The sequence below is a fragment of the Thamnophis elegans genome, chromosome 7, assembly GCF_009769535.1.
Source record: "Thamnophis elegans isolate rThaEle1 chromosome 7, rThaEle1.pri, whole genome shotgun sequence".
NCBI lineage: Eukaryota > Metazoa > Chordata > Lepidosauria > Squamata > Colubridae > Thamnophis > Thamnophis elegans.
The window spans coordinates 45,419,215-45,436,501 of NC_045547.1; the positions used below are offsets into that span (position 1 = coordinate 45,419,215).

The 17,287-nt window shown below is 35.0% G+C and overlaps 2 protein-coding genes across 3 annotated transcripts; one reads left to right on the forward strand and one right to left on the reverse strand.

Annotated features, from left to right (window-relative positions):
• Positions 1–506: 506 nt before the first annotated feature.
• KRR1 (KRR1 small subunit processome component homolog) lies at positions 507–9,288 on the forward strand. Of its 2 annotated transcripts, XM_032221574.1 has the most exons (10): positions 507–627; positions 2,654–2,829; positions 3,648–3,782; positions 3,938–4,063; positions 4,214–4,297; positions 5,156–5,212; positions 6,356–6,526; positions 7,447–7,524; positions 7,810–7,903; positions 8,737–9,288. In XM_032221574.1, exons 1-10 carry the CDS (start codon positions 549–551, stop codon positions 8,883–8,885), a joined length of 1,149 nt encoding a protein of 382 aa, XP_032077465.1. In that variant the 5' UTR covers positions 507–548; the 3' UTR covers positions 8,886–9,288. The 2 variants fall into 2 exon arrangements, with proteins under 2 accessions (XP_032077465.1, XP_032077466.1); XM_032221575.1 differs by lacking the exon at positions 5,156–5,212.
• A 58-nt stretch (positions 9,289–9,346) lies between these two features.
• On the reverse strand, positions 9,347–16,173 carry GLIPR1 (GLI pathogenesis related 1). The gene is made up of 5 exons (XM_032221576.1): positions 15,891–16,173; positions 14,012–14,254; positions 12,529–12,638; positions 10,006–10,088; positions 9,347–9,791 (listed from the first exon to the last, which is right to left on the reverse strand). The coding sequence occupies exons 1-5, from the start codon at positions 16,062–16,064 to the stop codon at positions 9,655–9,657; spliced, it is 747 nt and encodes a 248-aa protein (XP_032077467.1). The 5' UTR covers positions 16,065–16,173; the 3' UTR covers positions 9,347–9,654.
• Positions 16,174–17,287: the final 1,114 nt, after the last annotated feature.

Consider the following 17,287-nt stretch of genomic DNA (forward strand, 5'->3'; position numbering starts at 1 on the left):
ATTAGATTTTATTAGATTCCGAAAGCACAATATATACCCATCAAACATATTACACAGCGGTTTCTATGACATTAACTGTGGTGTTTTCTTGCTTTTAATGGTTTAGATAAATTACAAAAGAAAGTTATACATGTGAGTTTTGAACTTATGTTAACCTTACGGATTTTAATTAATTACATCCCTCCAAAAATCTAAAAAATGTTGTTTTAGAACTTCAAAACAACAATTCTTATTAGATGGTTCTTATAAAAAAATCATAATCATGAAAGCATCTTCAGAATGTGCTATTGCAAAGCATCCTTTGAAAAGACGATTCGGGTTCGTTTTATTGCCAAGGCAAATGATAGACAAATACGAGGTAGCGTTTGAAAAGATTCGTCAGAGAAATTTACCGCAAGTTTAAGTTTTCTAATATTCTATTTTTCTATCTCTATGGAGCACTCCGCCGACCTCCTCCGTCCTCCCAGGATCACCGGGTCTGCGCTTCCGTTTTGTCACGTGGGCCGCTGAGAGGCGGAGATTCCGCGCCGCCGCGAAGTGAGAGCAGCATGGCGGCCTCTGGGAAGGCTCAACGCCGGAAACGCGGAGCTGCGACCCAACTCCCCAAGACCGACAACGCGGCTCCAGGTGATACCATCCTCCCGTGTCGAAGCGTGACTGATAGTTGGACTTACCATGGTGGCTTCTGCTTCTTTTTTAAAGGAAGCACTTGGACGCATGTGTTGAAGTCGGTTGTAAATACTATGTTGAGGTCGCTGGCTGTTTGGGGTCGGTGCTAATTACCGTAGCTGGGCTTCAAAATCCGCATCATTAAGAAATGCAAAGCACCTTTTAGCCATCCGTATTTTTGCAGGCCAGAGAGGGTATTCTTATCCTTACGTCGGGGTCTCCAACCTTGGCAACTTTAAGACCTGTGGACTTCAATTCCCAGAGTTCCTCAGCCATCTTTGCTGCCAGAGGAACTCTGGGAGTTGAAGTCCACACGTCTTAAAGTTGCCAAGGTTGGAGACCACTGCTTTATGATAAATTAAATTCATCTTAGTATATGCCAGACATTTGTAACTAACTTTTTAGTGTGTTCAGATTTGTTTTTTTCTTTAATATATTACTAATTGCTGTGAATGCTTTTAGGGCTAAAGTGCAAAATAGCTAAATTTGGAGTGGCTGTACTTTTCTTTCACGATAAGATGTATAAAGGCATACTGTAGTGTCAGCCTCCAGCAAGTTCGATATATGGGGAGATGAAGTACTTTTGTATGTCTAGAATGAGAGGGAACATCAACTCACTGGTGTCTGAAAGAAAAGAGACATTGCTTCACTGTTACCTGTTGTGGGAGGGGTTGGTTGTTGTTGTTTGCAGCAGCAGCAAGTCTTAAGGAATGCTCTGCTTTTAGAATTTTTTTCCAAAGCTGCAGTGTAAACATTCTGAAGAGGATTGCAAGAAAATATATAGAAGTCATCAGTTATTTAAATAAAATGGCTTATTTAGAACTTAGAATAATTTTATTATCACTTTGAATGTACACTGCCATCGGGCAGAAGACATCAAAGTATAGCCAGCCGAACAAATAGGTTTAAAAATAGTTTCTATCCTTGGGCTGTCAAGACTTTTAAATACAACCACAATCACTCCATGCACACGCAGAAACATATGACTAGTTTTTTTCTTTTTCTTTCTTTTTTAGTTTCCGCTATAATTTTGCACCAGTGAAGCTAAAACCAATTTTGTTGTATTTATTTTTTACAATGACAATAAAGATTATACTATACTATATACTAATTGGCATACATTAAAATAAAATTTCATTGCATATAGCCTCCTTTAATTATCCTTTTTATGAAAGTCTTATATGGCTGCATTTATAATCAGTAATTGGTGGATTATAGTAAAATTGCCACCAATAAAAGGGCAAATACCGTATTTTTCGGAGTGTAAGACACACCTTTTTCCCTCAAAAAAGAGACTGAAAAACTGGGTGTGTCTTATACACTGAATTCAGCATTTTTTGCCTCCCGAAACCCCACCCTCTTCACCAAAATGGCCGTGCAGATCCTATAGAAAGCTTTCAGAGAGCTCCTGGGGGCTGGGGAAGGCAGAAATGAGTGAAAAACGGGGCGTTTTTTGCTCAATTTTGCCCCCTCCAGCCCCCAGGAGTACTCTATAAGCCTCCTAAAGGCTATGCATACAATTTTTTTAATAAAAAACAGGCCTGTTTTTGTTTGTTTTTGCCCCCCCCAGGAGCACTCTGCAAGTCCCCTAAAGGCTATTCATGCCTTTGGGGGGGGGATGGGCCTGTTTTTGCGAAAAACGGACCATTTTGGGGAGGTTTACAGAGTGCAAAAACTTTTTTTTTTTTTTTGCCTCTTGAAAACTGGTGTGTCTTATACTCCGGTTTGTCTTATACTCTGAAAAATATGGTACATCTCCTTGCCAGTTGTTCTTTTTCTTGCTCCACATTGGCACTGTCATAGCATTGCTTCCTTTTGATCGGCTAGGGAGCCTCATTACTAGATGCACACTTGAGTGCTATTCTGTCTTTGAAGAGGTGGAATAGAACTTGTTGCTGAACCTTCTGTCTCGCCAGGTAATAATCTTCAATCCAAATGTCTTTATGTTTGAAAGACATTGTAACATAAATATTTTTGCAAACAGAAGATGAATCAGGACTTCTCACAGTTCCCGATGGATGGAAAGAACCACCTTTTACCAGAGAAGATAACCCTAAAGGGCTTCTGGAAGAAAGCAGCTTTGCTACTCTTTTCCCTAAATACAGAGAAGCTTACTTGAAGGAATGCTGGCCATTAGTGCAGAAAGCTTTGAATGAACATGTAAGAATCTTTACTTACACTTTTATAGAGATAATGTTTTCAATCTACTTAAACAGCATGGATTTTGAGGAAAGTCATGACTTAGCTATATTGATGGATAACAAGTATTTACTATAGATGACTCTCTTTTTCACTGTCTACTTTGTGAATTCCCAAATATGCAGATAAAGAGGCCTGTAGTAATATGGTCCATAAGCATCCTATTTCTATATTCACTGCACAAGAGTTCCTATAATACTTAAATACAATGTGTATTATATCAGTTATTTAGAAATAACATTATTTCAGATGATTTATTAATAAGCTTATGTTACAAACATGTTTGAAAGTAAAAGAGGTAATACTGATTCCAAGATTTTGGTATCCCCAGAGCAGGCTCTAATTAATGAGTTACATGCCTTAAAATGTGCCCATCTGATCATCCCCTCTGTTCTACCATTTGCTTGATTCTTCTGGCTCCAGATTGACTTTCCAAGTAAAAAGTGCAGGCTATTTGGAGATGGCAGAGAATAGATGAAAAAAGTAGGAAATAGGACCTGGAGATTTCAAAGGCTGCAGCGGAAGCATCATTGGGGCATGGGCCACGATCCCTAATTGACAACACAAATCCAAAGATGCTTCATATAACAACTTTTAATTTAAAAGGGCATCAGCTTGAGGTTTTTAAGTAAAACCCTTACCATTATGAAAATGTTTAGTTCTTCTTTGTTCCTAGATACCAATACTTTTTTTTTGTAAATTTTATTGATCATACATTTCTGAGATCATTAAGAATTTGTTCTGTTCTTCTGAGAATAGTTTGTTGTCCTTTGCTACAGCATATAAATGCAATTTTAGACCTAATTGAAGGAAGCATGACTGTCAGCACAACAAAGAAGACCTTTGATCCATATATCATCATCAGAGCCCGAGATTTAATAAAACTTATAGCCAGAAGTGTTCCATTTGAACAGGTTTGTTTTTCAATCTTTTTATATTTAATTCTTTAATTTCAATAGCTCTGATAACAAACTCAATCTGATTAAGAATCCTGATTCAGAAGTTTTCTAAAAGAAAATGAATATGTTATAATAAGATACTTGATTATATATCTCTGATTTCCATTCAGTCTGTACGTGTCCTTGAAGATGATATTGCATGTGACATCATTAAAATAGGGTCCTTGGTCAGAAATAGAGAAAGATTTATAAAAAGAAGGCAAAGGCTTATTGGTCCAAATGGATCTACTCTAAAGGTATGTCTTGTTCTTTTAACTCCTATGCATGCTTAATCAAAAATAGGTCCTCTGTAAATGTGACCTAAATGCTTGCTTTCATATTCAGTAAAATATATGCCTATGAGAATTGCATCCTGAAATGTATATTATTCTCTTATTTTGATGTAGGCGCTAGAAATATTAACCAGCTGCTATATCATGGTTCAGGGGAACACTGTTTCAGCTCTTGGACCTTTTAATGGTTTAAAAGAGGTAAGATCACCTTGGGATAGAACATTTTGCACATTCAATCCAAGTATTTCATTTAAATTTGTTAATGTTATATATTAGTATAAAATGAATATGCAATCAAAATAAATAACCTATATACTAGTCCATAATTGTAATAAAGATTTGATGTTGGGAAATTACCTAGGAAATCAGTAGTTGTATTGAAGTTTTATATATTGTATTAACAGAATTTTATCTAACAAGCTAAACTCTTTGATTATACTGTGCAAGACAAAACATGATATAGATGGAGCATTGTATCAAAATGTCTTGCTGTCAGAAATCTGATCGTTGCCAAACAAATCACAGTGGGCAGCTTAAGAATAGAATACAAATTTGACCTGATACAAATTCTTGCCCACTAGTAGCCCTTTGTGCAATATATATAATTTAACTGCCAATCTCCTGCTCCAGTTTATATCTTGATTAGTTTTCTTACATGGCTAAAGGATACATAATCATACTTACAGAAAATAACATTGTTTTAAAAATAATCTTCCAGTGTTAGAAAAGTAATCATCTAGGAATTAGATATTTTAACTCAGGGTAACTAACTACAGGTTACATGCAGCCTTTACCATTCATTAGCAGTTCCAGAGTTTTCGCCCCCTTCAGAGTATAAGATACCAGTTTTGCCTCTTAACATCCCCCACTCTTACTGTCCAACAAAAAATATCCAAAAGGAGAAATGGAACCTAAATTTCAGTCCTACACCTGCAGGACTTGGACGGGCAGAAACAGTGTTCAGTATGTGGCCACATGGCTGAAAAAGTTTGCTCACCTTTGGTTTAAATCATTAAAATTAATCAGTTTGCAATCTTGTCTTTTAAAAAAAAATAGGTTAGGAAAGTTGTTTTGGATACCATGAAGAATATTCATCCGATATATAATATCAAGGTAAAATAAAAATATTTGATCTAAAATCATTTTGGATGACTTGTTGATATGTTAGCTATTTAGCATCCCTTTGAACATGCTGTGTTTTGGGCAGAGGGGTTGTATGTTTTCCCAGAATTCTGCAGTGAAATTGATTGAATTGAATCCCAAACCCAATATTCAATAGACATCAGGGAATAAAAATAAACCCATCAAATAAAAATAAATTAATGATATCAGTTCTACAGAATGTGGGTTATAATTCTGACTTATTGTAAGCCATGATCAGACAACAAGGGAATGCAATAACTTTGCATCCTTAATTGATTCTTAGCTGTTTTATTTTCAGTTTCCCTGCTGTTCAAAATGGCAAAAAATTCCTCCAACTGCCCAAGGCAAGAGTCCATGAAAAGATCATGGAAGTTTTTTATACCTAGCAGTCTCTCAGTCAGAAGAGTATAGATTACAAATACATTTGAACACAAAATTCAAATAAATGTGCCTTTTGTTTTTTGCAGTTTATTGGTTCTACAGGTAGTCCTTGACATACAACCACAATACAGTCCCGAATTTTGGTCATATGTCATTGGAATCATTAAGCAGGTCACCACATAACATGGCTCAACTTTAGGACCATGTCATGGTTTTCCTTAAGTGACCATGCAGATTGTTAAATAAAGCCTGGGGTACCTCAGACAGTAAAGCAATCCTCATCTAGTGCAACCATATGCAAGTTATGGGGGTGCTCTAGTGTGGCTGCTTCCATTTAAATGGAAACGGCTTCCTCTATTGAAGCCAATCTCCTTTAGGAATGTGTGCTTTTGTTTTAACCCACAAATCTCAAGCCAAAACCTCTTAAATCCATTGGACTTAGCAGCCATACTGAAAAGAGATTGTAAGTCTTTTTGTTCAGCAATCAATTTTGAATGTTCGATGAAGGAACTGTCACATCAAGAACTACTTTTTAAAAAAAGTCACCTGAAGAGAAGAAATCATTAAATTGAGCTAATTTTTACTTATAATTGGATCACTTTCACCTGTATTAATATGTACAGTTACTAAATGAGTCTGTTTCATATCTGATATGATACCTGATTTTTCCTTAGGCTAAATAGTAAGAGTTTTTCTTCTAACTAACTGTTTGATTTTTTAATATGTTTGAAGACACTAATGATTAAGAGAGAATTATCAAAAGATCCTGAATTAAGATTGGAAAACTGGGAACGTTTTTTGCCCAAGTTCAAGCATAAGAATTTGAACAAACGGAAGGAACCAAAGAAGAAAAATGTCAAGAAAGAATACACTCCCTTCCCACCTCCACAACCAGAGAGTCAGGTCTGTTTAATCTGAAATTTTACTGAACAACCTAAAGCCTTGATGATGAAAAGGTTAGCCATCAATGACCTAAAGGAACTTTCTGACAGCTGGTGCCTTTAGTATATGGATACCAAACTATGATGTACCAGATGTTTGAGATGGTAGCCTTCAAATGTGGATAGTGAGGGAGATGGGCGGTCCCAAAATGTAATGAATAAATGATAACTCTATATCAGAGGTGTCAAACACAAGGCCTGTGGGCCAGATCCAGCCCGCAGGGTGCTTAAATATGTCCGTGGGACTGGCCTGGATATATCAAAGGACCAGCCCACAGTGCCTCTGCTGGCCAAAACAAGCCTCCTGCAGCACACTGCCGGCCAAAAACAGGCCGTGTGGACACCCCACGAGGCCCCCACGCCTGTTTTTGGCCAACAGTGTGCTGCTGGAGGTGTCCGTACAGTTTCTCTTCCCCCCTGCTCCCCACCCCTATGGAGAATGGAGAACTACCAATGATCCAGCCCTCAAAGAAATCCAGTTTGATACCCCTGCTCTACACCATCTGGATAGCACAGGTTCCCCATTCCTTATTTTAGTGTACTATAAAATTTAACCAAGGTTTCCCTACAAATATAGCCTAAAAATAACAATAACCAATTGCAGTTTATTAGAAATAATTGTCTTTCATTGCAATATATGTGTGCAGAGATTTGCTACCCAAAATGAACAGGTTAAATCAATAGTATAAATTGTGTATAAATGAAAAGTGTTTTATGTTTAACTTTTCAATTTTAATATGATTTGGCTTTGATGTTGCATTATGAAAACTATTAACTTCAGATTTTTTAAATAAGGAATTATAGCAACTTATTTTTTAAAATATGGAAACAAGGCAACAATTTTTACTGTGGAATATGTATGCTCATGTACTATTTTTACAGGTTGATAAAGAATTAGCAAGTGGTGAATATTTCTTGAAAGAAAGTCAAAAGAAGCGTAAGAGAATAGAAGAAATAAAGGTACAGTCCCTTGATTTCTTTGTTAATTAATTAATTAACAATTTCTTTGTTATAGTTTCTGGTTGTGTCCAGAACAAAGATTAATTTGTTAATTGAAATATGTATTTAATTTTGTATTATAAATAAATATGTATTTAATATATATATGTATGTATGAATGTATGTATGTATGCATGCATGCATGCATGTATGTATTTAATTTTGTACAACCAATTCCGTTGTGTTTAAGTACAATGATAATAAAGATTATACTATATATGCTACATGATCTTTTTTTATTTTTAGGCAAAGCAAGCAGAAGCAATTAACAAGCGACAAGAAGAGAGAAATAAAGCTTTTATTCCACCTAAAGAAAAGCCTGTTGTAAAACCAAGGAAAAGTAAGATTGGTTTCTTATTATTATTAATGTTTTATAAAGACCAGTCTTCATATTGAGAGGAAGCATTTTGATCTGTTACTTACAGAACAAATTAATACTTCCAGAGCTCTCTGTTGAGAAGACTGAGGACCAAAATTACAAATGGAAGTCTAATTTTATAAAAATATAATTATATTCTAATCCAAAAAAATACATTGGTTATTTGAAATGCTTATGGAATCAAGAATATCTCTCTTGACATTTACATTTTGAAAATGCCTGAAAAGTTAATTTATAAAATTAAGTTGTGATATGCAAGATCAAGAACTGATTCTCCCCATAAATAGTATTTTAAACAAGATGGGATAAATCAAAGTTCACTGATATTAAAGGACTCTACTCCTTTAGCATGGACTCTACCTACCTTTTGTAGACAAAAACAGTTACAAAATTCCTTTGTAAAATTACCTTCAGATAACTTCTATTCTCCCATAGTTCCTATTCTCTAATATTTGTTTTAAGACCAAGCTTACTATTCAGAGTATTAATAGCTAGATTAATCTAAAATACTATATTAATAGGCCTTGGAAGTTATTTAAGTTTAATTCATAGCTTTGGATCCAAAATCTATATCTTTTGAATTAAAAGCTTACATTGTAAAATAATATCTTTTAGCAACATCTTTGTAGGGCACTTTAATATAACTGGATTCATTAGCTTGGCATCTTAACTGATTTTTTTTTTGTGCATTTTATGCAACTCATTGAAAAGTTAATATATTTGTTATTTCTTGGAAATGTTTTCTATAATTCTTGGATAAGTCAATAAGAAAAATATACTCTTTTACTCTGTAGCGACAACTGAAACAAAGATTGATATTGATGCAATTAAAGAAAAGATTAAAAAAGCAAAGAAGAAGAAGCTTGGAGCACTACCAGAAGAAGAAGTTAAATTAAAAATTGCAGCAGGTGAAAAGAAAAAGAAACCATCTTTAAAGCTATAGCACTTCACTTTTTGCAATGAGGAAAGCTATGAACTCAGCTAATGTAGAAGATGAAAAGGTGAATTCCTGAAGGAAGAAAGGAAAAATACCTTTCCAAATTTTTAACCTAAAACTGACATCTTGCTCTGTTGTATTTTAAGCAATATGGGAAATAGTTCCATACATGTGATATCCATTAGAATAAACAATTGACTTTTAGCTGTTGGTGTAAAAGTGGCAGTATACACAGGATTATCATTGAGAAGATTTTATGCAGTATACAAAGACTTACCAACAAACTTGGATTTATTTGTTTTATTGCATGGGACTCTGAAAAATTGTTATCTAGAACATTACAAAAAATAACAGGTTTTCTGAGTGGCAGCTGAAACATTTTCTAAATAAATGTATATTGTTTCATTAATTGATGTTTTTTGTTTACTAGACTTTCATAAACTTTTTGGAAGAGGACTACTTTACATTTTGGTTATATTACTGGAGAATTTTGCTTTCCAAATGCTGGTTGCAGTTGAATGTTGAGTTACTTTTTTCATTCAGATCAACAAAGAGCCAGAGTATGATAAGCAGAGTAGAATGTTACTTTGTGAATGTTGTTATCAATAATAATTTTATATTGAATGTTTACCTGTCCAAGATCTTTTTCTGCTACTTGTACTTTTTTAATTCCTAAAAAAACATTTTGAAAATGTATCTAAAAATCATGGATGTCTTACTATTATTATCAATTCATTGTTTAATACCTTACAAAAGTGCTTATTTTTGTTCCAATTTATTTATACATATCCATTCTGGGATAATGTTGCTTCAGAAAAAAGACAGTTACAAAAGTTATTAAAAATGAAGATGTTCTCAGGACTAGAACAATGATGTAGTAGGAATCACTATCTGGCTTCACCCATAGTTCACCTACAAATAAATTATTTAAATAAGTTATTTACAGTTGCATCTAGGTTAATGACAAATCAATATAAACATAAGAAACTTGTACATTTGGAGCTTTCTAGCTAGATAATTAAAGATTGGTATTTCATTCATGGAAGTTCTGTTTTGAAATGTTTTTTTTTAAAGACCCTAACTTATGACAGGAGAGGAAGAAATGCATGCTAGACCTTTAACTTACCACAAAGTCTGTCTATGCAAGGCTCTTTGTAACATTCACTGCATGTTACTCCTGATTTATATGGCCATCTTGGATAATTCCCACTGCAAAACAACAATTTTGTCAGCTCACTTGATACAGAGACAGGAGAGAAGGTTGAACTTTTCAGGTTAGTGCTTTAGCTGAATTATAATCTGGAATAATTTTTGGTAAATACTGGTCATTAAAACCACAGAATGGTGTTATTAGAAACTAACACAGCCAAATACAACAGATGTTTTCTTACATTTAAATCAATGAAATGGACCCTTGAAACTGAAGCTGTAAACTTATTTGCCAGTATTTACTATTTCCAAATTATTTCAGTTTGATTTATGAAAGGATATTGAATTAGATTGAATTGTCCAGTTTATATTAAAGGCAAAAATAGTTATTAAATATTCAGTGATAGTGTTAAGTGCAATGAATTCTTTCTTTGTCAGCCTTTATGTTCTACTATTGTCACCTTACATAAAAGGGGGATTGAATACCAACTTTGCTTTAAACATTTCAAACCACTAAATAAGTAATAGTATTTAACTATAGTATTCCCCAGTTTTTATGTGCTCAACACCAATAAATGAATGGACAAATGTTTTTAAAAAATCACTGACCATATCAGTGGCATCTATAATTATCAAAATATTATACATTAAATTAGTAATTGAGAAATTGACATAGTGGCCTGAACTTGAAGGTAACACATGAACAAAGATTACTAGTTTAAAAAATGCTTTCTTGGAACTTTTTGCTTTATTTTGCTGTGCTTGTTCTAATTCTATTGCTGATAATATTTGAAGTTTGTGTTTAAACAAATTTAATGATTCAGTGAAGTTGGACTCTACAGTTCCCACCCATCTTGAATCTCTCGACTTTATATTTTCCATGATGGCTTTTAATGAGAGATTCTTTTAAGATGTTAGTTTTAGACTACTATATGTTTTGTCCAATACTTATTTTTTTTGTTTCTACATAAAGTTACAAAGGAGTTTATACATTATAACTTGTGTTACTGATCTGCTCTCCAGAGAAGGAAGAAAGCTACTTCCTTTCTTAGCCACATATTTCAAAACTAGGAACAAGAAGTGACATAGCATTTATTTTATTTCCACTTTTTTTTGCTGGCAAGTAAGGCCACAGGCTGTGTGAGACTTATCTCTCATATGATCGTATTAAAAGGGTGAATATCAGGTAAAGGTCTCCAAGAAAATATGTCATGGCACTGTAACTACAATAATAAGACACTAAGGCAGGGTCAAGATGTGTAAAATCAGAAAACTTCAGGAGATGTCTTTTTCTCTGTTTCAACTACATTTCTATCTGCCTTTAAAAAACATTCCCAGAGTGCCTTAGTTCCTCACCTCATAATAATATAACAAAAAAAAAACAGATCCTTAGCAGTAACAAATAATTACATCCACCAAAATAAAATGATGAAGCTCAGCTGAGAATTTAATTATTTGAAAAGCTTATAACATTAACAGAGTTGGAAGGGATCTTGTAGGTCATCTAGTCCAAACCCCCCCTGCCTAAGCGGGAGATCCTACACCATTTCTGACAAATGGCAGTCTAATCTCTTCTTGAAAGCCTCCAGTGATGAAGCTTCCACAAATTTCCGAAGGCAAGCTGTTCCATTGGTTAAATGTTCTCACTGTCAGAAAATTTATCTCTATTTCTAGATTGAATCTCTCCTTGTTCAATTTCCATCCATTATTCCATGTCTGGCCTTTGGGTGCCTTGGAAAATAGCTTGACCCCTTCCTCTCTGTGGCAGCCCCTCAAATATTGGAACGCTGCAATCATGTCTGCCATAGTTCTTCTCTTCACTAGACTAGCCATGCCCAGTTCTACAATTGTTCATTGTATGTTTTAGCTTCTAGTCCCCTAATCAATTACAATCAAAAAGATCATCACAGTCAAGGTTTTGGGGGTGGGGTGGGGGGAGAGACCTTGGATTCATCTAGTAGAATTATACAGTTGCTGCTTGCAATGCTTTTGTCCCTGACATTAACCAATCTTACAGGAATGGCCCACTATTGGGCCTTCCATTAGTACAGTGTTTCACAACTTTAAAATGTATGGATAGTGAGTCCCCAGCCAATTAGAAAATATTAACCATACTGGTTTGGAGCTTTTTAAATTGTAGTTTACATATCTGAAGTATGGGGAAGGTTAGCCTAAATTATTTAGGATTTTAAAACTTGTCCCAGCACTTTAAAAGGATCCAGAATATTGATTGATTTTCTCATAATTCAGCCCATTCCATGTAATTAGTTAATCTTGTATGGATAGATCTGGTGCATGATCAACCACATCTAAATTTGCATTCTGGAGATAGAAGTCAACATTTGTTTTTACGGTGGGTTTTAATATTGAGTTATAATTATTCATATCAAAGGAGTAAATGGTCCTGAATATACATAGGTACCAGTTTCTCAATTCCTAAAGGAGTTAAAGGTTTTCCTTCTAAGATAATTTCTGACAAATTGCAATTTAAAATCCTTACCCAGGTCCATAGTCACAAATGAAGTGTGCAGCATTAGATCCACGAAAGCCTTGTACTATAGGACAAAAGTGAACAGCACAGCCAACTTTGTAAGTTTCTGCCCAAACCATCTGAAAATAAAATAGTAAATTCTGTGCTAATTTATTGTACATGATGGTATTTTCGGTGATAATTTAGTGTATACGATTAGGCCACAGTTGTGCTAAAAATTGGACATCTATATAGCATTGTCTTTAACGATGATCACTTATAATGTAAATGCTCAAAGAATTGATTTACAGGCATATTAAATAAATTGCTGAGAGCTAATATATTGAAGTAGGCTTAACAAACTTATATGAAGTACTCTTGCTGCTTTGCCTGACCAAACTCACTGCTGCTGTTTTTTTTAGACAGGATGCATAGACTTAGATTGTGAAATTATTTTGAAAACACCACTTCTTTTATTTTTTCATATCTAAATACTAATAAAACTTTCACAATAAATTTCAGCTTTTTTACATACAGCCTGGGATGGGGATAGAGAAGAGTAGTGTGATGAACTTGTAGGTTTATTATGACTAAAAAGTGTTTCCTTAAACATATGGAAAATTGTTTCCATGGTCAGAGATGTGAATAAATGAGATTCAACTTTTATTTGCTCCAAAACTATTTATATACTAAAAACAACTGATGAAAACTTCTCTGTGACTTTATCATTCCATCAAGAATCATTAGAAATGGAGGATTTCTGATTTATTAGCTAGACCCAAAATATTAGAGAAGGAACATTTTCTGTGATTGGGCAAAGCAATATATTGTGTATTTCCTTTTCTTTCAGGTTATTAAATAAAACGGATGCAAGAATAGCTAGTGAGTTGCTGTTAAGCTTGAGATTGGGTTCAATTGCAATGCCACAACAAATGCCAACAGGGATAAGTAAGGCACAAAGCCATTGGACCATGGAAAATGGGGATTATTTTTAAAAAGTTGGGATTGGTGGGGTGGGATTTGTGATGGGTCAACATTTGCCTTTATAGATTGGTCACTTTTTTTTTTGCCTAGGCAATTTTAAAGTACAATTGCAGGCTTGCCAAGTTGAATCAAGCAATTTGCAAGTTGTAACCACATTAGTAATTTTTTAAAAAATAACTGCCATCCAGAGGTGTGTTCCTACCGGTTTGAATCGGTTCGGTCGAGTCAATAGTAACTTGGTCTGCCACACCCCCGAACAAGTGCACACCAAGCGTTAAGCCCCGCATCAAGTGCGTCTCTGAGCAAACTGACAGTAGCAGCAGCTGGAACCCACCCCATTAAAATACCCAATGGTTCCAGTCCAAATATTTTCTCCAACTATTGTGAAGTTTGGGTGGGCCTTCCCTGTGTTGAGATCAGGATTATGTTTAAATTGGCACATATTTGCCCAGCCAAGAGCAGTCTTCGCAAGATCATGGTCCCAGCTCTATTTTTAGAAGTCATATGCAAGATATAATTAATGACTTACCTGAGTATAGTGCCCACATACATGTTTACAAATTCGAGTAGCATAATTGTAATGTTGGACTTCACTGTGCCAAGAAGTGAGGGCTGAAGTCACATTAAAATACCCAATGGTTCCAGTCCAAATATTTTCTCCAACTATTGTGAAGTTTGGGTGGGCCTTCCCTGTGTTGAGATCAGGATTATGTTTAAATTGGCACATATTTGCCCAGCCAAGAGCAGTCTTCGCAAGATCATGGTCCCAGCTCTACAAAAATATAATATATATTATGATCACTTTATTTGGTATTCTTGGATTATTTTTTAAAATAATGCAATTGTCTTTTACAAAGTAATTCCCCATCCCACCCTGCCACATACCGGTAGATTTGTATATAATTTTTATTCTTGTTCTAACTCACTTCTACTGCGGATTGGGGAATATATAAACCAGTATGTTCAATGCCTCCTGCCCTGGCTTTGCACTCTGCTTTGTAGTTTTTACAAAAATGAGCTAGTTGTCTGCTTGTTCCTGACTCATCAGTATGGATATGAATGTAACTATATAAATAAATGTGCAAAAATGTAAAAATTTGACATTATTATGCATTGCATTGTACCATATGTTGTGGAGTAAACTACAACTACACTAAGACGAAATCAAATAAATCATTATATAATCTGCGAATCCAAACCGGCATACTAGTTTTGAAGAAAAGTCAGGAAAGGCATAAACATTATTTTATATACTATCTTTTTCTTTAAAAAGTAACTGGCTGTTAGAGGGGAGGGGATTCTGTGGGACCATGTTCATTTTGCATCACACTGGTTTGTGATTTTCTTCTCACACCTGCTATTTAAAATTTGCCTCAATAGCTGGTCACATTAAATGGAATACACATTTAATCTCTGGTTAGATACTGGTTCTCAGCCTTTCATCTGAGTTCAACCATGTGTGTAGTCCGTTTTCATAAAGTGCTTCAGTGGATCATTGGTTAGATTTACTCCCAAGGTATTCAGATTAAACTGATTCTAGCCAATCACTTGGGTAGAACTAGAACAACTAAAGCCAAGTCTTTTGTCTATGTAGACCACCAAGAAAGGGATAGGTGAAACAGCCCATATATTCATTACAGAGCTCCATGCCAAGGCCCAGAATGAACCATACACCTCAAACATTGAGTGGCTTTGATATTATGAAGTATTGCCAACTTGTTCTTGAAGCCAAGGTTCATGGGATGCTAGTAACATTTCTTGGAGAAAGTGGGTGAAACTTGGTATTCCTTAAATAATTTTAGACCCAATTGGTATGATTGTTTGCTGCACAAATGATTGGTAAGTTCAGTGACACAATTATCAGAACATGGCTTTGATACAATACCAAATTTGTTCCTCCCAGAAAAGGGGAGGAAATGTAATGTAGTGCAAAAAATGGGCCCTCTTTGAGATTTCTGTATTAATTATATAATTTCATTATTTTTGAATTTGGCATACAACCAAGCAGATGGTCTTGGGTGATAGAGACATATTTAAGGGGGTGGGGGGAAGATTAGTGCTTTGTTTGAAAATGTGCCTACCTGCTCAGAAAAGAGATAAATGAATGTTAGGACAAGAAAAAGGACCTAAAGGGTTAAAGTGTAACTGGTATTTTGACTAGCTATGTCTCCCATAGCAACTATTTTGCCAAAAGTGGGAGCCCTCACAGCTTCCATTTGGAATTGATGTTTGCTATACGCTTTCAAAATTTCCAAAGTTTCAAAAGAAACAAAATTAGTACCAAGCCTTGTCAGAAAATTAATTTCAGCACAGCAAAATTATCTTAAAAGAACTAGAAATATCTAAGCCAATTCTAAACATGCAGGGTATGAATTGTACATTGCTACAAATTATGATGATTTCCTTACCATCCGTTTCATGTTGCTAGCTGGTGGGTCCACCATTGATCGGAATCTATTATGCACTCTGACACATTCTTCAATAAACTGTGCATTTTCAATATCCGGTAAGGTATGTTGGGTATAAAAACAACAGCACACTTGCAGTTTCAGGAATAATAAAATCAGGCCTTTTTCTGTCATTCTGGACTGCTACACAATCAGCCAAAATAGTTTAAACAAAAGCCAACTTATAAACAAGTCCTTAAGGCTATTCCGTTTGACAACTTCTGCTTGGCTTTTACTTCATCTTTCTTTGGTTCCCTTGTTAAGGATAAAAGCACCCGGAAATGAATTTAACAAATAACTTCAAGCTGAAGGGAGAGGCTAGTGATGAGTCATTTTCACTACTGAATTGTTCCTTTTCTTACACTCTCTTATATAATCCTTCCTATCTTGTATGTAAATCTTAAGTAATGAGATAACATTAACATTAACAAAATTAGGATAGAGTATTGACACTTTTGAAATTTGGTACTGATGGACCAGTTTCCTAGGAATACTATGAATAGCCAATAAAAGCAAAAATAATCATAAAAGAAAAAAGTCCTCATTTGAGGGATAAATGAGTGGGCTCACATTATATTTCAGACAGATTATGTAGACACATTGAGAAATCCATGTTACTGGAATGTGTAGAAAAAAAGAAAAAAGATTGAACAGCAGTTAGATGAATGGGCCTGATTAGACTGGCTATGGGTCTACTGTTGAAAGACTTAAAAAGCCAGGTGGGATCAAATCATTCTGGAAAAGTCCTTCTGTGTGATTGATGCAACACGATGCAAACAATCAATAAAATATTCAATCAGGCAAATATTCATTATGCATCATTATATGGAACTTTCTTCTGCCACCACATCTCCTTCATATGAAGGTATCAGCTTCTCAAGTTAGTTACTTTACTGAAAATTAAGAATAAAAATCTTTGCAGTTTGATACCAGAAGTCCTGCCTTTTCACTCCACTCTACATGGGAAAAATGAACTGTTTACATGTCCTCCATCCATATCTTTATTTCATGTTTCTTACCTGATCATATGCCCACCCTCTCAATTCTAGTGAGATTTGAAAATGGCCTTTCACCATTGTCCTTGAAAGACCTTAACCCTAGAAACCATAAAGGGTCCTTGCAAATGGGGAAATAGACCACCTGCAAATTCCAATATTTTCTTGTACTTCCAAAAAGTAAGATTTCTCAGCTTATCTCTTGAATACAGCTTAGACCATGAAATACCATCAATTCAAAGTTCCTTTGGAAATACCAGGAAGGAGAGCAGCGGTGGCACAGTGGTTAGAATGCAGTACTGCAGGCTACTTCTGCTGATTACTGGCTGCCAGCAGTTTAGCAGTTCTGATCCCACCAGGCTC